At 51.5% G+C, this 21435-nt stretch overlaps 1 protein-coding gene across 2 annotated transcripts; it reads right to left on the reverse strand.

The window, feature by feature from the left end:
• Nucleotides 1-6303: 6303 nt before the first annotated feature.
• On the reverse strand, nucleotides 6304-20639 carry Ift27 (intraflagellar transport 27). 2 transcript variants are annotated; one of them, XM_035440745.1, is made up of 8 exons: nucleotides 20404-20639; nucleotides 20317-20366; nucleotides 14696-14775; nucleotides 14268-14327; nucleotides 13224-13283; nucleotides 11802-11919; nucleotides 10850-10959; nucleotides 6304-6554 (listed from the first exon to the last, which is right to left on the reverse strand). In XM_035440745.1, the coding sequence occupies exons 2-8, from the start codon at nucleotides 20348-20350 to the stop codon at nucleotides 6456-6458; spliced, it is 561 nt and encodes a 186-aa protein (XP_035296636.1). In that variant the 5' UTR covers nucleotides 20351-20366; nucleotides 20404-20639; the 3' UTR covers nucleotides 6304-6455. The 2 variants fall into 2 exon arrangements, with proteins under 2 accessions (XP_035296636.1, XP_027259724.1); XM_027403923.2 differs by having other exon boundaries at nucleotides 20317-20636.
• Nucleotides 20640-21435: the final 796 nt, after the last annotated feature.

Raw genomic sequence — 21435 nt, forward strand, 5'->3', positions numbered from 1 at the left:
GAATGTGAATCAGTGCTGGAGGACAACTGGTCACGTGCTATTAAAGGCTTAAAAACCAGGCAGGCTCTGACCTGGAAAGTCCCCTTCTAGGAATCTGTCCTGTAGACAACACTGGATGGGGGTCTTGCTGCTATGTGCCAAGGGAAATTGCCTGGGTGCTTTGTAAAAGTGACAATCTAGTGACATCAGTGGAGGATTACTGGAAAGGGTCAAGTAAAGAGTGAACTGGAAGGGGGCCTTGGAAGTCTCAGGGAAGTGGATTTTGGACAGATGTGCTCAAGGAATCATGGCTGACTTGATCAGAGATGTTAATGACCATGTTCTGGTACGGCTGGTATTCCCCTGAAACCTTGTGACAATAACACAAGAAGAACAAGGTAGTCCAGAGCATGTGCGCGTGTGTGCCAGAGGTTATTTCAGGTGTCTTTCTCAGTGGTTGGTTTTCCAGCTTACATTTAGGGACAGGGTCTCTTGCTCATTGATTAGAACACATTGATTGGCCAGTGGGGATCCATCTTTCTTCACCACTCTGCATCCCCCAGTTCTGGGTGCACAACTCTTCCTGGCTGTTTACTTGGGTGGGGGGGATGGAACTCAGTTTCTCGGGCTTATAAGCCCTCTACTGACAGAGCCGTCTTCCAGTCTTTGTCCTTTGACCTGAAATCATACCTACAAGATACTCTTAACTCAACTGGATATTTGGTGGCATAGGTCTGTCATCCTAGGATTTGGGAGGCTGAGGCAAGAGGACCTTGGATTCAAGGCCAGCCTGGGCTACACAGAAGAAAACAAATGAAAGATACTGTTAAGTGAAAAGAGCCCAGTTCCCAATAGCACACACAGCAGTGACACAGGTCTTGTTTGTTTCAAATCTGTATATATTTTACACAGAAGGGGGAGGATTGTGGCCACAAGCCCCTGATCTTTGTGTGTGTGTGTGTGTCTCCGAGTGGTAGAGTTTGAATAGCTTCCAGTGTTTCACTTACACCTTCAGTAGCTCTGTCTCTCTCTTTACCTCTGACAGGGTTTCATTATGGCCTGGTATTCAGGCTAGCTTCAAACTTACAGCAAATCTCCTGCCTCAGTCTCCTGAGTTCTGGGATTACAGGCACACACTGTCACAGCTGGCTTCTTTCCCTCTTTTTGTTCTTACATGTACATTCAGGCTTATAAGCAAGCAATGATTACCACTGAAATTTTTAGCATTTCCTCTAAGATTGTATCTTCTAAATGAAGCCTGAATATATCCGAACTCACTCACAAACATCGGTGAAGTTGATGATACTCTCATCTGATTGGTGGGGCAGCTAAGGATCAGAGAGGGTAAGTACCTGGTGTAAGAACACACAGACAATCCTAACCCTTCTTGAAGAGAAGTGGATGTTGTTTACATCAATCTTCAGTGGCTTCTACAACAAGGACAGAGTCCTGGCACAGCAGATCTCCACAGGCTCCTGATCTCCTGCCCCAAGTTCCTCTCCAGTCTCCTCCCACCCTGCACAGCCACTTGAGTAATGGCTTTGGTGAGAACTAGCTTTGCTCTCCAATCGCAGGCAGGAGGCAAAAGTGCCTGTTCAATATTTCCTCCTAATGAGCCTCCTCACTCCTGTCGCCTTTTAGTATGGAGGCAAGCGCTCTGCCACCGTCATCCTCATATCTATCAGCTCTGTTTACCTGCAGGGTGGCAGAGGGAAGGAGTGACGTTATACATAAATATCATGAAATCCACCGAGGGTGCCAGGCAGAGCACTGAATCCCACCTCCGTCACTAACGACTTAGAATCTGAAGAAGTCACTCTCCCTCCGGTTTCTCTGTCTCTAAAGTAAACAGAGGGTAACACACTTAAGAAAAAAAAAAATCAATTGGTGTTCCAAAGAAAAAGGACGTGTGCGGGCAAGGCTGGAAGCTCCGTGTTGGACTGACACACACTCTCTCTGTTCTGATGATGCTGGAGACAGTGAGCCCTGTCCCCCCTGACCTGTCAGCCCTCCCAGGAGGCAGGAGTGCAGTGACACCTCCCATCTCACCTCCAAGCACTTCAGTCTGCTCTCCTGCTCTCCTGGGCTGGCTGCTCCAAGGCATGTCCATGTGAGTCATTTCTGTTGAAACCTTCCTTCCAGAAAGATCCAACTCTTCTGTTTTGGACAGAAAGATCTTCGTGTTCCTGTTTTGCCCTCCAAGCCCAATGCTACACACAGGCCCTGTCCTCATACCCTTTGCATCAGCTATTCTGACCTTCAGACTTTGAGCTCCTTCAGGGTCAGTCTTGGTTGTCTCTGATCCTCCAATATGTGAAAGCTGCCCAGAGACGAACATGGGGGCATGAGCACAGGTGGGAAGCCGAAGGCCTCTCTCCACACGATGGGTGAAAACCCCCAAACAGGTGTGGTTCAGCATGTTCAGCAGGTCCCATCCAGCAGGTTCAATCTGTGCTGCTGTCCACAGTGGACCTTGCAGGACAATGTACACCAGGTACCTCACCCAAGCCACAGAACCCAGGCTGCTCCCCCAGCATGGAACAGGGTCATACTGAAACCCGGGGTCTTGGCAGCCACCACCTGAAAGGAGCAGGACAGCTCCTGGATAGGCGTGATGTCAAGGGTTTTTACACAGGGAAGAAGTTTTATGCTTTTGAACACTGGTTTCCTCTCTGTGGGAGGAAAACAAGTAGCCAAAGGCTTGGGATTAAGCACAGCTGGTGGACTGCTTGCCTAGCATGCGCATGGCCTTGCGCTGGATCCCTAATAAAATGGACATGTTGGCATACACCTGTAATCCTGGCACCCTTGAGCTCAAGGCAAGAGGATCAGAAATTCAGAGTCATCCTCAGCTACATAACAAGGTCGTGGCCAGCTTGGGCTACATGAGACCTTGTCTCAACAATAACAAAAGGGGTAGCCAAAAGCATTGTTGCTGGCCAGCGTCATGGAGCCTCAGGCCATGTGCCATAGAGCAAGAGGAACATAGCCAGCCCTCTCCTCCGTCCCTCCGTCCCTGGGCTGTTGTGAGTTCCTGGGGCTGTCTTAGGAGATTCCAGCTGGTTATTCCATGTATCCATCAGAGGTTAGAAGCCCACTGTTGGCTCATTATTCACTACAGACTGTTGGCAGCTATAGGGTGGAAGCTGCATCCATGCACAAGTCTCCTGCTCACCTGGCTGAGTCCCTGCCCTACCGTTACAACAGGAAGGCTCATCTCTGAGGGTTGCCAAAGACCTGTTTCAAGGATGCCAGTGGCTCTGTCCACTTTCAAATCGAGCTTCAATGTCACCTTCATGGTGAGGTCTTCTTTGACCTCCCCATTTCCCATTACAACCCTCACCCTACCTCCGCATGGCCTCTGTCCTCCCTTGTTCTCTGGGCCCCTGACAGCAGGCTATTAACCTATCTCATCCAACCCCCCTCCCATCCCAATGGAACATAAGTCCTGAGCACAGGCACCACTCACTGGGCTGGGCTGGTATGCTGTAGGTGCTCACATACATTGAGGACACAAGACCTGGGGCTGGAGAGACAGTTCATCAGCAAAATGATTACTGTGCGAGTATGAGGACCTGAGTTCATACCCCAGAATCCACATGAAGACCAAGCACAGATGCACACATCTGTAACCACAGTACTGCTGGGGTGGGGATAGGGGAGACAAATGAGACAGGCAGATATCTGGAGCTTGCTGGCCAGGCAGTCTGGCTTAATCTATGAGCTCTAGGTTCAGTGAGAGACCCCATCTCAAAATAAGGTGAAAAGGTCCTCTGTCTCCCCTCTCCCCACAATACGTCCTACACCCACAGTTACAGCGTGAATGTCAGTTCACATAGAACGAGCCGTCAAAGGGGATAAACCACTTGCCAGGCTCCTGCAATGGTGCCTGGTGCCGGGAGGGTAGATGAGCCATACTGTTTCTTCTCATTGGCTTCTGTTGCTTTGGAATCAGATCCAAGTTCCTCTCACCCAGGTCCCTGCCGACCCACCTCCCTCTGCTTCCTCAGCACACCCTAGACTAGTCTTCACTGGCCAGGAGTTCTTCCCTACTGGAAGGCCCCAGAGCCTTCGCACCTTCCACCCTCTGCTGCCCATGACTGTACCCCAATATAGGCACATGCAGATAGATCTTAGTACTAAAATTCCTTTCCTTAGGGTCCCATCTAGCTCAGCTCTATTACCCCAATTTCCAGCTACCACAGTTCCATTTTTCCATCTGTACTGTCTGAAAGGGCCTTACTTAACCGATAGAACCAGTTTGCCAGGAAATCTAGCCCCATGGGCTCAAAACCCAAGCCCTGTGCCTTCTCTATCCATTAAACTCAGTCTATTTTCCATTCCTGCTGTGTCTGCCAGGGCTCCTCAGCGTGGTCAGGCACGCTTGCTCATTATGCCTTAGACCAGCCAATTTGAAGCTTGTGAGTCTGTTCAAATCTCTTCCCAGGATGAGGGAGGTGTGGGCTGTCTTTCTCTCTCTGGGGTGCCATGAAAGGAGTGGCACACTCCCCCAGGTCTGCTCTCAGTTTGGTTTAGTCTGCTGGTCTCTGTGGATTTGGTGTATCTGTCCCCCTCGATGGTGGGAGGCAGCCGTGAACTTTTCAGTTGTCAGCTGAACAGTCCCCCTGCCCCTTTCCAGGTAGAAAGGAGCCTTTGTCCAGTGCCACCTGGCTTGCACATAGCTCCTTTCCACATGTCCCCATCAGAGCTCTCTGCAAGGTTACTGGTGTTCCTGGGAAGCAGGCACCTCCCCATGAGTCCCCAGAGAGGTGAACCAACTGCAGGGACACTTCCTGGGCTCCTACAAGGGCACCAGCACCCAGTCTCCACCTGCACCAACTCTGCAGCCTCCCTGCCTCCAGCTGGCGAGCCCAGCGCCAGTGTCTCTTACTGGCAGTGCCCTTAGCTTCAGGACTCTCTGGGGGCTTCCTTCACTAGGTTCTGAGGCCAAAGAGAGGTGGCATCTTTTATTCCACTTTGGTCACCTTAACATCACATAAGAGTAGAGCGGGGAGCAGAGGGGTCAGAGGTGTTTGAGGGCAGCTACTGAGACAAGTGACCTTTAGGAAATGGCTTCTGTGGCTCAGGATCTCAGGGCTACATCCAGGGGCCCTAGGAACCAGTTTTTAGGGTGACGGAAAATGCTTCCTGTTCCCTTGGTTGTATATTGAGGTCCTTCTGTTGTCTGGCATTGCCGGTGTCTAGACATGTGCCTGGCCTACAGTCAACCCTCAGTTGTGGTTTTTTGAAGTGATGCAGTGGTAACTGCATCCTGTAGTGGCCATAGTCAGTGCACACTAAGGAGTCATGGCATGAGGGAGATGCGAGGGTTGGGTGCTGCTCTGTGCCTGGACACCCTGCAAACAATTGTCTCTCCTTCTTGTGACCTTAGTAAGCAGCCTGACCTTCACCCTCTGGAGGCAGCATGGCCTCCACAGCTCCTGCCAAGCTCGGGGGAGGGAGGAGGGGAGCGGGGAGCTGCTGGCTCTGGAGTTGAGTGTTCTGGCTCTGCTGCCCCTTGGCTGAGCTTAATTTTCTCCTTCCAGCTTGTCATTTGTAAAAGTGGGATATTAACAGACTCCATGCTGTAAGGACAGAATTGGTGGATACACGTAATGCGCTTAGCTCATGTAGAGACATGGTGGGTCACCAGCGGTAACTAGAGTCATTCCATCATGGCCATTATCACAAGGGCACACCAGGGGCTGTACACCCCTAGTTAGTGTTGTTGGTACGACACTCCCAAAATACAGAGATCTGGGGATAGTGACATAGCCCATGGGCCAAGGGAGTCACTGAGGAAGTAGGGGTCCCCCAGGGAGGAGTGACAGTCGGGGGAGTAAAAGGGTGAAGTGATGTTTCAGAAGGATTAGTCTGATAGCAGTGACAGCATGGAAAGAGGGAGACACAGCTGCCCAGCTTCTGAGTGGAGAGGCAGCCATTACAGGAAGTGGCCATCTCTCAGCTGTCTGTACACTCAGGGTTCCCTGCAGCATAGCTGGGAGAGGCTAGCTGAACCCCAAGCTGAGCAGTGGGCATGGGCAGGGGTCACTGTTTTCCTTGGAATAGTAGTCCCCTTGAGGAAGAGAGGTACCTGGAGATCCTCCAGCCAGGGTTGCTTCTATGTACTGGTGCTGTGGCAGCTCACAGGTACTTCCAAACCAACCTGGGGTTTGCCTTCTCTACAAACGGCCTATAGGGGACCTACAGAGCAGGCAGGCCCTATACTTGGAGGGTGGAAACAGGGACCAGGCGTACCCTATGACTGGCCAGTGCAACAGTGGTTAAAGACACAGCCCCAGCTAAGAATGGAAGCAGCCACTATTCATTTCCTCATTTTATTGACAGCTGTGGTAATATCTGAGAAGTACCAGGCAATTCCATCTTCTGTCTCCTGGAGAGATGAGGGTCTGCTGGGCTCCCAACAGCCCAGCAACAGCCTGGTCAGTCCACCTGTGGGACAGTCCACCATACCTTCACACCAGGGTATGAAACATGTCCACCTTCTCCCGGTACAGCTGGTGGAACTGTTTGGCCAGACAGTGAAATGGGGCCTCATAATTGTCCATCTCCTTCTGTAAGAAGTGAGAAGGGTGTGAGAATTTACCGTCTGAGGAAGCTGGCCCCTACTAGAGGCATCTCTCCCTTCCAGCTCCTGACACTTGGTGAAGAGGCATCTTCATGCTGTGTGGGCAGCTGCTATCACAGTGGAAATTTTATAGGGAAACAGAGATAGAAGGAGCACACTGACAGTTGCATGACATGTGAATAGTGGAGCCAGGGTCTGGGCTGAGGTCCGTCTCTAGAGCCATCCTTGTGGCCACTAGGGTTCTGTGTGGAGGACATGAAGATGAATCCCCTGACTTAGCTTTGACAGAGGTCCAAAGGCCAAAGCAAAACAGTAGACTGATGTGTTATAGCAGAGAGTCTGGCCACAGCGGGCCTCCAGGTGGGAAGAGGAGGGGGGCTACACAGGCAACAGGGCACAGCCCAGCTAGGAAAAGCACAGCACACACAACCCCCTATGCAAGATGCCAGGCTGCAGCAGGGATCTTCTACTCCAAGGACCAGTAAAGCCATGGTGGTGGCGGTGATGGTGGGGGGGGGCATGAAAAGATGGGGACACAGGACCAAGTGGCAGCAAGCTTATCTTTAAGGAATACACTGGGACTTCTGGGATTGATCCTCCCCAGGGATGGCTCTTGGCTGGACGTTTAACAGTTTTCCTCATCCCTGATCCCTGGGGTAGCGCTGACTGAATGCTTGCTTTTCATGACTAAAGGTGTCCAGACAACATTTCTATTTTCCAGAGGATTGATCTAAGAGTGGTCAATGGCAGGCCCTCCATGGTGAGGTCAGAGGGGCTGTAAGAAGGAAGGGCATAAACACAGCACCCTCCCGACACCACAGCCACTATTTACCTGCGGTGTGGATGCCTGTTTTGTTTGGGTTTTGTCTGGGTTCCTGTCTCCCAAGTTTTTATTGGGGCTAATGTTGCAACACCAGGGGACCCATAATAGGAACCTGTCTCTCAGGCAACTTTTTTTTGTTTGTTTTGTGAGATACGGTCTCAGTCTCATGCAGCTTAGGCTGACCTTGAACTCACGATAGCCACGGCTGACTTTGGAATTCTGATCTCCCTGCCTCTCTACTTCTGCAGTTCTGGGATTACGGTGCTGGTGATCAAATTTGGAGTTCCCTGCACTCAACAAGCACTTTCCTACCTGAGTTACACCCCTAGCCAACATCACCACCACCACCACCACCACCACCATCTTCACCATCACCTCCACCATCACAATCACCACCATCAATTTAAGACAGGGTCTTGCTATGCAGTCCTTGCTGGCCTTGAATTCTTTATCTTCCCACTTCAGTCTCCCAAGTGGTACACACCACCACACTATCTGGGCATTTTTAAGAACAAAGTGGCAGAGAGAACCTACCACAGTGCAGACAAGAGATGCAGCTAAGAGTATACAAGGGCCTGTCTGAAAGCTTTTCAGTGACTGGCAAAGGCACAGCACAACTCGATTCGAGGCACTGAAGTGTCCCTGATGAAATGGGAAGAATACCACAGAAGTCAGTGTGTCTGCACTTTCCAGAGGAGTGGATGAAGCCCAGAGGGTGGAGTAGCCCAGCTGGACACTGTATCCTGATCCCAGACTAGACAGAAGTGCACCAGGCCTAGGGAGAAAGCTGTCTGGACCCCACAGCAAGGGAAAAGCAAGTGTGAGCAGGGGGAGCTGTTGGCCAAGAAAAACCTGGGCTCAATGCCAAGAGTGTGCTGGGAAAGGAGGACAGTCTGCAGCCCAGAGAGCACCTACTAAGGTCTCCACGGGCATGAGAGCCTAGCCAGCTTCACCTCTGCTTGTGTGGCCATCATGTCCCAGGCAGTCAATGTCACTGAATAAGTACCTCCCCCCCCCCACCGCCACCCCTACAACCAAAGTGTCCTTAAGTGCTGAGTGGAGGGAAGGAGGCCTATGAAGTCTTATGGGAGGGTCTCTAGATGAAGCCAAAAGCTCTCCAAAGCACTGGCTGGAGAACCCATGGTGAAATGCAAGGAATCCAATGCTCAGGAGCCCTGAAAGACACCACAGAATGCTTGGAAATAGATGGGAATTGAAACATTTTCCAAACACATTAAGAGGCCGCCAGCAACAGAAGTCCTTTTAGCTGATGACTAATCTCCATTTTGTGCAGTGTGGACCCTGACAGAGCAGGCTGTTGAGAGATGGCATTTGGAGTGGGCTCAGACTAGCCCTTGGTTTGACCTAAAATTCTGTCACCAAGAGCCCCCAGCAGATGCCTTGAGGAGGTCAAGGGTGCACACTTCTGGAAGACCGTAAGCATTCAGGTCTTCTGGACAGAGCTGCGTCCTGGTGTTGGTTCTGTTCTTCCTTAGCTGTGCAACAGGAGAAATACACAACCTCTCTGGGTCTATCTGCTAACTGAACTGTCTTGTCGGGGCATACGAAGCTCAAATGGTAATTTACACAAGCAAATGGCAGGCCTCAGCGGCCTGGGAGGGCAGCCCTCCCCATGGAGACCTGAACTGGCCTCCTATACTTAATCTCACCTTAGTGATAAACAATGGGTTTGGGTTTTGGTTTAGAAAATTCTTTAAACTTTGTTCAAAGAAATCCTTTCTCACTTTTTCGGGGCCCAGAAATGTCAGCCATGCATGGAAAGGTGTTTAAGAGCCAAAGAACCATGGGGGCCTCTCCCCGAGGCTGCTGCACTTCGGAAGAAGTGAAGAGGAGATGGGCTTGGCAGCATCTCAAACCACATTGGGTTATGTTCCCTTTTTAATTACAGCTTTCTTAACCGAGCCGCCAGTGGCACGCCTGTTAGCAGCAACTCAGGGGGGACTAGTTAACTCACACAGTTAATACGGAGTGCTCAACCGCAGCCTCTTCAAGCAGGATTTATGTGCATCTGTCCTGATACCTAAACAGAGCTGACCAGTACTTGGGCGACTGATGTGTGGGGCCAGGTTTTAATTTCCGGGAAATATGGGGTGTTGGGGTAGGGGATGGTGTGACTGCCAAAGGTAGAAGAGGAGGGAATGGGGAGCTATGGGTATAAAGCTCTCTGCTTACTCAAAAGTGGGTAGCACAGCACCGTCAGGGAGCCCTGTGTAGTGCAAGCTCTCTCATTTGAACTTCATTAATCTAGTATTGTGATAATTGGGACTCCAGGCAGGGGTGACATCCATCTCTGTACTGGCCATAGGTTCTGGGGTTTAGTAAGTGGTAACAGTAAAAACACCACATTAGGGGATCATTTCTCTTTTAAAAAGCTAGCATGTTGAGTGTTTACTCAACCAGACTAGACACTGTGTTCAGTGTTTTACGTTCCCGGGTGTGATAATCAGCAAAGGGACGTTTCTTATCCCTGTATATATCCCGTTCCCAGGGTCCTAGAGCCATTTCGGCTCCTTGCTGTTGGAAGGCATTGCCTTGTTGCCCTGAAGGCTATGACTTGTCTGAGGAAGTGTGCCAGTGGGGGACATAAGAGATGTCTACATTCACACAGCAACAGGCTATTCTGCAGGTGTGACAGAGCCTGTAGCTGGAGGAGGTGACACCCAGGGTATGTACTACCCCTATTGACATTTTTGGGAAGCTAAAGAATTGGGCCTACAGAACTTAAAGTTAGACTTCATACAACATAGCCACTGCAGGCCTAACAGGCAATGCTCCTGATTGAGGGCTGTGGCTTCTTATGAGACACGGCATCTGGGACATCTGCATGCCTGTGGTGGGAGGCTCAGAACAGGTATGTGGTGTGGTCAGAGTCACGAGTAAGAAGGTGTGTCGCTGTGCTGGCCAGCCCTGATGAAGCCCGTGACCCATCACTCGGAGTTCCTCACTGCAGGAGGCTCTCACATCCAAGATGACACTAGGTGCTCCTATGGGATGAGAAGCTGGGGGTTTGGGGGCTGGGTACACCCTGGTCATGTGGGCCTGGGCTAGTCAGTTTTGCACTTTGATGCTGAATTGTGAACAGGACATGTCGTATCTCACAGAGCTATCTGGGAGGCTCCACTGAAACCAAGAGCCAGCAGTACTGTGTCCTTCAGCAGCTCTCACAGAGTTCAAGGGTCAGGGAAATGGACCACCTTCCATTTCAAAGTCTTCCTGAGATGCACACAGCTTTGCCTAGGGTAGCCTGTCTGCCCTGCTTCTGGGTGCCACACAGGATTCTCATGACACACACTGAGCATTCTTGGTAGAATGTCAACATTGGTTCTAATTTAGATTTTGCATCTGGGAGCAGAACCATTTGAGGCATCTGGGGTCATGAACAAACCTCCAGCACAGAGCTCCCCCAGCTCAGTGGCTTCAAGGGTGGGGGTACTCACCACAGATGTTTCAAAGAATTCCAGGCCTTGGCCCAGAGCCCATGCCTGGGCCTGAGAAGAATCCACTGTTCGTCGGCCAGAGAGGTCTGTCTTAGTTCCCACTAAAACACCTACTCAAAAGAAATAACCACAATGTTGTGTTTTGAGGTGGCATGATGGGAGGTCAGCTGCAGAGAGAGGGCCTGCAATGCATCAGGTGACAGAAGCTGCCTGCTTGAGGTGGTATGTGCCAGCAGGGAAGGTCCCCAAGGGCCACAGAGGACAGGCTGGCTTTGCTATGCTTATGCAGCTCAACTCAGAGTTCTCTCGTGGCTTAAAATATATCTATATTCCTCATCTCCATAGGCTGGGAGCACTAGGCAGGCCTGGACCAAGTTTAGAAGAGCATTTGTGATAATTCTCGGCACATGGAACCAACACTGGACATGGTCATTAATGCTAATCTCAGGCCTGGGCTCGGAGTCAGGGACTCAGGTAATTGAGCTCCGTTCCCAGCTGCCTCGGCTGCACTAATTTCTCAGCCCGTCTCTGGAGGCTGCTTTCCCTGGCCTCTAATGAGGAGAATTTGTTGATCTCACACAGGGATGAGAGAGAAACTGATTTAAAGCATGCAGAAGTGACAACAGGGCTGGAATGTAACTTGTGCCCTGTGTACCTGGGAAAATGAGGGATTCCTCCCCGGAGTTAGCTTTCTGGAGAGATCAATTCAGAATGCAGCAACTTCTGCCTTATTATCCAAACTCTCACAACACTTCCTGGTGGGTGGCACTGTCTCCCCATCCCAGGCTTGGGGAGGTTTTCAAGACCATTAAGGAGCAGAGCAAGGGCACAGTAAAGGATGTTGAAGTCAGAGAGTCAGGGATTCAGGCCCCTGCTCTACTCCCACAGTGGTGTGTGCAATGAGCTGAAGGTCAGAGGTGCTGTTGGGCAAAGGGCTATCCATGGTTCCTACCTGGGAGGGAGGTATTCGGAGTCTGGGCCCGAACCTTCTCCAGCCACTTGTTGCAGCTGATGAAGGACTGCTCATTGGTCACATCATAGACGAGACACAGGACGTTGGGACTCTCCCACTAAGGAGACAGGAGAAGAATGTAGGGAGAGATTTTACTAGGTACCTGGGGTGCTGACCACACCTAAACAAGAACATTTCAGGGGTGTAACAGGGACTCTTGGATGGGAGGAAGCCCAGCTGTCAGGAAGGTGAGTGAGGGAGGGATGTGAGCTGGGAAACTGTCACACTCACAGATAGCCACCATTCACCACAGAATGGAGGCCAGGCTCAGTGGCACTCATGTGGAACAAACATTCCCATCTGGGAAAGATGAGCTTGAACCTGGGTGAGGGGAATTGCTACCCAGGAGGGAGCAGCGGCTGCCAGGCACCTCTCATCGGGGCAGCCTATGCATCACTGCGGTGCGCCAGTTGGTAGGGTTGTCTGGGGAAGAGTATCACTGTGTAGCTGAAGAAGACAGCTCAGGTGATGTTGACTGGTCTTGGCTGACAGGCTCCAGAGGCAGCCAGATAGGGGGCAGGGCTGTTTTCTACCCAGAAGCCCACTCTAGTCCGCCATGGTTCTGCTAACTCATGCACCATAGTTGAGAGCCCACCACTATGAGGCGATGGTGTTCTCCGGTGCACTTTCCTTCACTGCCTAGTACCTGGATGTGTCTCCCTGCATCTTCTTCAGAAGGGGACACTTTTGGCTTCTCCCATGGTGTTGCCATCAGTCCTAATGCACACTATGCTAACACCTGGAGGGGGCTCTGGTACCCAATGAAGAGCCAGGGCTGTTGGCCTAAAAAGTCCTTAGATATCCTGCAGCCTGTCCATGATGGGGGTCATGGGATGCCCCTGCCAAGACTGTGGACTCTCCCTCTGGTGTATGGGCTCTGGGTACCACCTTCCCTATACAATTCGGCCCTGATCTGAGCTTGTGGGGCATGCAGAGTCCTGTGTTCTAGTATCCTTGGAAGGCCAGCTCAGGATGGGCTCTGGAGAGGTTGGCAGAACAAGGCCAATGCAATAACCCTTCTTGGTGTGGGAGAGGAGGCAGAGCTCACTTCTCGCTGTAGGCCTCCCAAGAGGGGAAGGGATCAGTGGAAGTGGCAGAGGGCTGTAAGACCCCCAGAAGGGGCTGGGGTGGGGCTTCAAGGACAGATCAGTTTCATGCTTCCTGGTACGTTCCAGAGTTGGGGGTAGCCATAATGGGCAAGTGGGAACACATACTTGCCAAGGGCCCAAAGCCTCAACTGGGAGGGACAGCTCTGAAAGGCTACTTCCGATGGCCCCAGTGTATCCCTTTGGGGAAGGGGTTGGGCAGAAGTGGGTGGTAGAGGTGGGTAGAAAAAAACAAAAAACAAAAAACACTACTTGCCAATTTATCCAGCATTTCAGAGAACAGCTCCTTGCCCGCCGAGTCAAAAATGAAGAGTTCCTAGAACCAGAAAAGTGCATCTCAGAAGTGAACATGGCAAGAGTCAAGCTGAGGTTTCCCACTCAGCTCTCTATGGGCGTGGCTTGAGAATAGATAGAGTACACATGCCCACTCGCATGGTGCTTTCACACAAGCTCTACCTTCTCTGAGGCCCCAGAGAGATGGCAAGAACAGTCCAAAGACAGAGGTACAGCGTCCACCCACCTGGCATTGTGACCTGGCTCACCTTTCCCAAGCTCAAGCACAAGTCGAGAGAGCAGGCTGACTGCCCACCTGGCAGGTCAGGATGCTAAGCAGGCTGACAAGTGTTCTGGTGTCCAAAAGGTCACTCTGTGCTTTGTTAACCAAATGGATTCTCAGATCATATAAGGATTTTTGGTAAAGGAGGTCACCAAGGAGGCCTGGGGATGGTGCTTAAAGTAGGACAGCCTGTCACCACTCTGAGATGGTGACTGTGTACTCTGTACACAAGGCATCCAGCCTTCCCAGCCCTGGTGGAAACCTTTAGCAATGCTGCTGCTTTCTCGGAGTCCCCTGAGATCCTTGAGTCCCCTCCTGTTGCAGAACCCCCTGCCTGGCTCTGGACCCTGGCAGGTGTGGCTGTCTGTTCCATGACCTGTCCTGTAGAGTGGTTTCTGTCTTAGCCTTTCTTGTAGTATCAGGGGATGTCTGTTGTCTTTGATTTTGCTTGCTGGTCTCCTTAAGGACCCGGTGAATGCTACAGACCCTCTTGTGGGAGCAGCCACGCAAACATGACATTGTGCCAGGCACCCTCAAGACTTGCGGGGCCTCTGTAGGGATCCTGATAAAAACTCAGATAAAAGATACCAAGTACTTTTGGTAAGGCCTGCATCCCGATCCTCCCCTCCTTTCTCAGGCCCTCCCTCAAAGACTCCCTGTGTCATTGTTCCATGTCCCTTGCAGGGAGGGTACCCCAGCCCAAGGGCGCAGTCCCAAGTGCCCTGGCTTCAGGGCACCACTCACCACACTGTCATTTGTGTCAAGAACTGGCACTGTCTTCACCACCAAATCCACACCTGTTGTCTGCAGGAGACACCAAGATCATGGGCATTAGAGTGCCCCACAGTGGGGCAGTCCAGAATGAGGCAAGCCCCCACCTCCCTGCAGGGGTAACCCAGCCAGGTAGAAGTCAGAGTCCCCAAGGGCCTCCCAACTTCCTGCCCTCCACTGTTCCTCACAACCATGTGGTGTTCTGGCCAGTCCCTTCAGGAGACTGTCCTTTACTGGTGGCCAGTGGAAACTGGATCTCCATGTGGCTACCCCATGTCCCTTCCCCATCTTTTCTCAGGCCTCTTAGGACAGCTTCTGAGGATTTTGCTAAGTCACTCTCATGGTTAACAGTCATGTTTCTTTACATTGTGACCAGGCAGGGACTCTACAGCCCCACTTACCAGAGTATAGTTCTTTTGGAAATGGGTCCCATCACTTCGGAACATTTGTACCAGGGCCGTCTTGCCTACAGCTGAGTCTCCTGAAGCCAGAGCAGAGGCAAAGACATTACTTGTGTCTCATCAGGCATGAGAACCTCCTCCTACTCAGCAGAGCTTGACTCGAAACCAGAAACTTTGCTGAGTTTTCAGAGCAGATGTCTGCAGCTGTTCTGGGAGGTTGCCAGCAGGGTAACTGGTCCAGGAGACCCAAAGCTTCCTAGGGCCAGAATACATCTCTATACACCTCATAGCCCTGTCAACCAGAATGACCTAGAAGGTAACGGGTTAAGGAGGGCTCCAGAGCCCTGGCAACAGAAGTGACACTCTTACCAAAGCACACCCCGTGGGGGAAACCTGTCACTTTCAAACTCCAATTTGCTCTAGAGTCTGGCCAGCAAAATGGAGTGAGCAGCCAACTCGTGACCCTACCTGGCTGAGCCACTGCCTGCATTTTCATCTGTACTGACAGTAAAAACATCCAGAGGCTGCATTCACTGTGCGAAAACTCATTTTCAAGTGATGTACTCCATCTCCACGTGCCAGGTGAATGCTGAATTTCAGACTTAGGAGCAAGCACCACCCCTCCCCGTCCCCCAGCATCTGCTGTCATATCCTATGGCCTCCTGGCCCAGCTGGGCCGAGCCCTTCCCTCTCTCTGTTCAATGAAAAGCTGCAGGAACCCACACATCAGAGAGGTTCCTATAAGTTTTCAGGTCTAGATCTGAGTCTTTTGCAAGATAAGAAGGAGTGGTTTCATATGGAGTTTTTCTGGGGCTGTCATGGGGACAACTCAGGGTGCCTTGCCCTCTCCACTGTCCCACCTGTAGCCTTGACCCCTGCTTGACCTGGTTGTTTTACACATGCAGGGTATCTTCCCAACCTTGAGAGAATACTGATTCTTATTCCATCACCCAGGTGTTAGTGGGCACCCTCAGGGACATCACCACCACCATCCCAGCATTTGGGACAATCTCCATCTTTAGTCTGTTTCACAGTGACTCCCTTTGCCTGACTTCTCCAGTCTGCTGCTCGGGACATTGCTTAGTTTTGACTTTTCCCACCTGTCATTTTCTCTTGTGAGACAATTTCATGACAACTGTGGGCGGTGTCTTGATGTAGGAGACCTCTGCTAGGGCCGAGTGAGCCGTTCAGGACTTGATTTCCTGTCAGCACTTCTTAGAAGGGATTGGCTATGGGCAGCACTCTCCTCACAAGTCCTTCCCTCCCATGCTGCACCCCCGACTGAAGTCACGGGTGAAGACAGCTCAAAGAAGCTAGGTAACTATCTAGGATTTTTATATTGCTTTGCTTTACTAGGCTGGTCTGGCTGACCATCCCAAATGCCACCTTGAGGTTCTTTACACTATGGCCTCTCAGGGTCTGTTGGCCCCACCTACTCCAGGGCAGACAGCACAGCAATTCCTCATGCCTCCTTGAAGACCCAGAAGGCAGCCAGTCACTATCCCAACTCCCATTCTGTTCCTAATCCAGGGATGAAATTGGCTCTTTCTCCTGGGAAATTCCCCCCACAGATTGGTTTTGGTTAATTTCATGAAACTCTTTGCTGACTGCCAGTCACCAGGGCTGGCAGCGAAGCTCCTGTGTGGGCTACGAGGAGGGATCTGAGCACAGGGAGGTGGGTGAGCTGACAAACATATTCTCAGAGCAACAGGATGACAAGTGAAAAGGCAGACAGCACAGCTGAGAAGCAGAGCATCTGAGGGAACATGAGAAACCTCGAGAGCCCATGAGCCCATGTGGTTGCTGGGTGCAGGGGGCTTCCCTGGAGCCATGGCCAGGGCTGGAAGACTGGATTTACTTAGAAAGGCACCATATGAGGCTACCTATGACCACATAGCTAATTGCCAAGTCCCGAGACCTCTCCTGGGTTCTCACTAGTGAACTCTCTGACGGGGAGGTGACCTGAAAGCACACCATGTGGTTGTGGTGACCCTGCATGGGCTCTGGGCTATCACCATTACCTGACCCTCTGCCCCCTGCATGCCTTCATCCAAGTGGGCACTGCTGGGTCATCTTCAATGCTCTGATCCTGGCTCTCCTGCCTCGGCTCCCCCCCACCCCCCATCTTAGCTTGGGATTGAGCCTAGGGCCTCATGCATGTGAGGCAAGGGGTCTGCTACTGAGCCACAGCCACAGCCCTGGCTTCTCTCATCCCTGCCCCTTGCTGCCCTAGGCTGGCTCTTTCCAAAGAGCCTTCTGTAGCCTGCTTGGCCACAGCCAAGCCCATGTCTCACCAAAGGCCCGAGTGAGGTCTCCATCTCTCTCAGTCTTTCTGCTCATCACACCACCATGTAGCCAGCATCCTTGTTGTCCCAGGATAGACCACCATCACCTCCTACATCCTACTGCCTTCTTCCTGGCTCTTCTGTTACGGGCTGTCTCTCAAGCCTATGCACTGGGCACTTCCACCCCCCCCCCCACTCCACAGCTACCCCAGGAGCACATACATTATAGCAGGGCTAGAAGCCTCTTCTCTGAGCTTCCCTCTGCCCAGCTCTGAGGGCAGTGATCCCCGCACCTGACTACCCCAGTGTCCTTGCCTCTGATATGTTGATTTGCCACTTACATGACAGTCACTACTATAGAGTGCAGTCATCACCAGGACACAGGCCCCACATTTGGCTTGAACCCACTTCAAGGTCTCAAAATACAGAAATGGGCTGGGTACAGCTGGCTCTGAAGTTGAGCTGAGTCCCCTGCCAGGGGAAACAGGTCCCGGTGGGCACATTATGACATTGCCCTAGGGTTGATGGAACTGAACGCTGTAGCAGCCAGGCAGTGCCCCTCCCCAGAGGCCTGCTCCTAGCTTGTGGGGTCCTTCTGCCTCTGCACCTCTGCTCTGCATCTCAGTGCTTTGCTGGCTGACTCTGGCCTGTCACATCTCAGGAGCCGATTCTGTCATTACCTTTCCCTGACTGCCCATGCCAACAACCACATCTCAGCCCCATCATAGTGCCACAGAACAGGACTGCCCTGAGTCCTCTCATTCACCCACAGCAGGCATCCACTGCTCTCTTTGGTCAACCTGTAGCTGGCAATCCAACCATCTCCAATGGTCCCTTACAGAAAATCTAGAGGTGCCATGAATGTCCTTTTGTACCCTGGACTCTCCAATCCAAGTCCAGATCTTGTCCTTTCTCTCCAGGCAAAGCTCAAATGGCTTGTGTGCCTTCGAGGTCATCTGTCGCTCTGCTGTCTTTACCAGGGTGGCTATCCTATCAGATGCATATACTCAGAAGGGTTGCCAGGACTACACTCCAGCAAGTGTGCCTATTGTCTCCACATCCCTATACAGATGGTTATCACCAAAAGGGCAAAGACTTGGGGCCAGATCCCAGCTCCACACTAATTGTGTGACATTAGGTCAGTTACTTAAGCCCTCTGTGTTCCCTTTCTACATCTGTAAAAAGTAACAACACTGCCTACCTTCATAGACCTGCTAGAGAGTTAGTGAATCAGTGTGTCCCCTGTCTGTTAAACAGATGAAACACAGACCAATGTCAACTGTGCCTTTTTATCCCCCCTCCATCTCAAGCCAAAGAAGTGGCAGCTGTGTCTGAGGCACTCCTCAGAGCCTGACACATGAAGGGCCCACGGTTCACACCTGCACATCTGGGTTCTTCCTGGTGAGGGAGTTGGGTCAACTGCACCTTGCATGGTGACCCAACACAGCAGATGCTCAGCGAACATCTGCTGAGTGACTACACATGTGGACTGGTTATATATGAGAGAACATATGAGGGCTGAGAAGAAAAAGCTAGGTAGGGGCGTGTGTGTGGCAAGGGAGGTATGGAGATTAAGGATCTGAATGTGGTTCCACTGGGGTCTGTTGGTACCTGGAGGCTCCCAACGGGAGATACCCTGAAGGACTTAACTAGAAGCTGTAGACTGAGGATCAGGTTGGAGTGGAGACCAGGAGCCACTACTGACTCTGGCTGGGGCTGGAATCATGTGGCAGGCACAGTGCCTGGGTCCAGACCTAGGACAAGTGTCTTCATTGCTCTGGGCCTTGCTTGCCTCATCTTACACAGGATGACATAGGACTGTCTGGTGGCTGTGAGGGCTCTGCAGAAGACTTGCCCTGAGGGTGTGACGTGGGGCCAGCACACAGCAAGTCTCAGGAGAATGGCTCATGACAAGAGCTTCTTGCTTCTTGAGAGCTCACCAGCTAACGAGGAACAAGCAGAGAACAGCAGGCAGAGCCGCCCACTTAGAAAGAAACTTAACTTTAGAAAAATGAAAATGTCCCCAACTTACCCATGCAGACGCTGAATGCTGTCCAAGGCAACAGAGCCAGGGAGAAAGGACTGACCAACATCCTTTTGTTACACAATACTGCCTCCCCTGGTGCTCTGGGAACCAGAGGCACTCTGGAGAGCTAGGGTTCTTTCTGCTGCAAGAGGGTCTGAGTCACGACTGTCACTCATCTTTCTGTGTGACCCTTTTGTTTTCAAATTAGAACAGTCATTAAGGGAACTATCCCCCATTCTCAGTCTGTAGGATAAAGATTCAATGACACCACCCCCTGCTTGCTAATTTCTTGATTGCAAAAAAGAATCATGGGCCGGGCATATCTTAGAAATTATCTAGATTAGGTCACCTCCAAAGGTGGGTGGCACCTTTTTATGCGCTGGATCCCCTGACTGGATAAAAAGGAGACAGTGAGCTGAGCAGCAGTGCTCATGGCTCCACTTCCTGACTGTGAATGCAATGTGACCAACCAGCAGCTGGCTCTTGCCACTGTGCCTTTCCCACCATGACCGACTGTCCCCTGGAACTGTAAATCACAATAAGCCCTTCCTCTTAAGTTGCTTCCTGTCAAGTATGTTGTCATAACAACAAAAAAGTGGCTAACACTTCATGTAAGAATCCTGTGTATGACCTTCCCTAGGGGTTCACCCTATGCAACACCACTAGATGCCCCAGTCATATCAGGACCACATGAAACCTACCCTGCTGTGCTGTACTGTGGCAAAGGGGTTAAATGAAATACAGCATGTAGTGTCTATGCAGTTACTGTTAACCAGTCTATCTACAAGCTAAGCAAATGGTCTTCTCAATGTTCCGACTGGCTCTACGAAAGTCCACAGGTGTGAGCACCACGACTCACTCACTCTGCATGTATCTATTTAATACTCATCCATGCTCTGGGCATTGTACAGGCTATTTCCAGGTCAGTCAACAATAATGAGATTCTTACTTCCGGGGAAACTCCAAGTCCAGGCTCTCAGCTGGGCAGCACAGTAACCCACCCCACCCATATCAGAGGATGGTGGGGCCAGCGTCACTGATGCCTAACTTTGGGGTGCCGTCCATGTTTGTACTGTAAGTCTACCTGGTGAAGATGGTCTCAAAATATGGGAGGGAGACGAGGAACACAACTGTAGTTACAAATGTGTCCGAGGGGAGAGGGAATAATTTTCCCCGCTTACTGGAATCTACTCTGTTGGTCACTATTCCTATGGAAGAAAGACAGTGGACGCAATCGCGAACCAAAACTGCGTGAGTTAGGATGGTTCAGGCTCCGAAGACCACGCGTTCAAGAGCATTTTATCACTCACCTGCCAGGATGCATTTGGCTGCTAGCTTCACCATGGTAACCAGCCTCTAGCAGGGATTGGGGAGGAGGGTGGCTGAAAGAGGGTTAGAATTTGGGGACAGCTGATCCCAGGGCCTGTGGCCTCGAAGGATGGATGGAGGCCCGGGAGCTAGGGTTGGGTGGACATTGGGCTTCAAGGCCCCAGGCAGCCGGCAGAGTTGCCGGCGGAATGGAGCGGAGCGGAGCGGAGCGGAGCGGAACTGATCCCTGCCGAGCCTTCCGGTTCAGGCCCCTTCTGTAGCGTTGGGACACAAACCACTAGTCCCACTGGTCCCAAGAGTCGCGCCAAACCGGCTCCTGGCAACCATCACCAACCCGCCTCCTCCCTCCATGTTGTCCTACGATTGGTTGCTACCAAACGCTCGGAGGCTCCAGAGACCCAATAGAAGGAGGAGGCGGGGAAAACCGTCTCCTTCGCCCGACGATGCGGAGGGGTTTCTGCCTTTAACTGCTCTCGGCTTGGCCAATGGCTTCAGACGATGTCAATCACCGCTGTGCACCTCCAGTGTCTTTGGAGAATCAGCCCAATCAGGATGCAGCTGGAGGCGGGGCTTAGTGAGGCTTTCTGATTGGCTAGAGTGTGGTTTGAACACTCGCGAAGTGCACACCCGTACCACATGGGGCGGGGCGACGCCTCTAGAGCGGCGCCTGCGCAGTAGAAAAAGTCGCAGTCTCGAGATCCCAGTGCTGATGGCTGCGTCTTCAGACCCCAGGCTCAATGGAGCACCAGCAGATCTAGCCCCTGCCTCATGTCCAGAAGCAAAATGCCGTCTTTAAAGCCAAAGCGTGTTATGCGCCTTAAAAGCTGAAATAGCGGGGAGGGAAAGATGCGGAAAGTTGAGGAAGACGTTACTGTGTAGATGCCGGAAGGCCCGGTATGATTTGAACAGTGGGAGACTGCGGACAACATCCTTGCGTTTCACCTTCCAGGAGCGGGATGGAAAGGAGTAATGTTTACAAAGTCACCTTTGTCCTGATGGAAACTCATACTCTGTATACATATGTAAATAGTACAGATTTGTTATAATGTACCAGTTAAAACATGAAATCTAAATTAGACGCAATTTGAAAGTGATACCTG

Source organism: Cricetulus griseus, chromosome 2 (genome assembly GCF_003668045.3).
Source record: "Cricetulus griseus strain 17A/GY chromosome 2, alternate assembly CriGri-PICRH-1.0, whole genome shotgun sequence".
In the NCBI taxonomy this organism is placed as follows: Eukaryota; Metazoa; Chordata; class Mammalia; order Rodentia; family Cricetidae; genus Cricetulus; species Cricetulus griseus.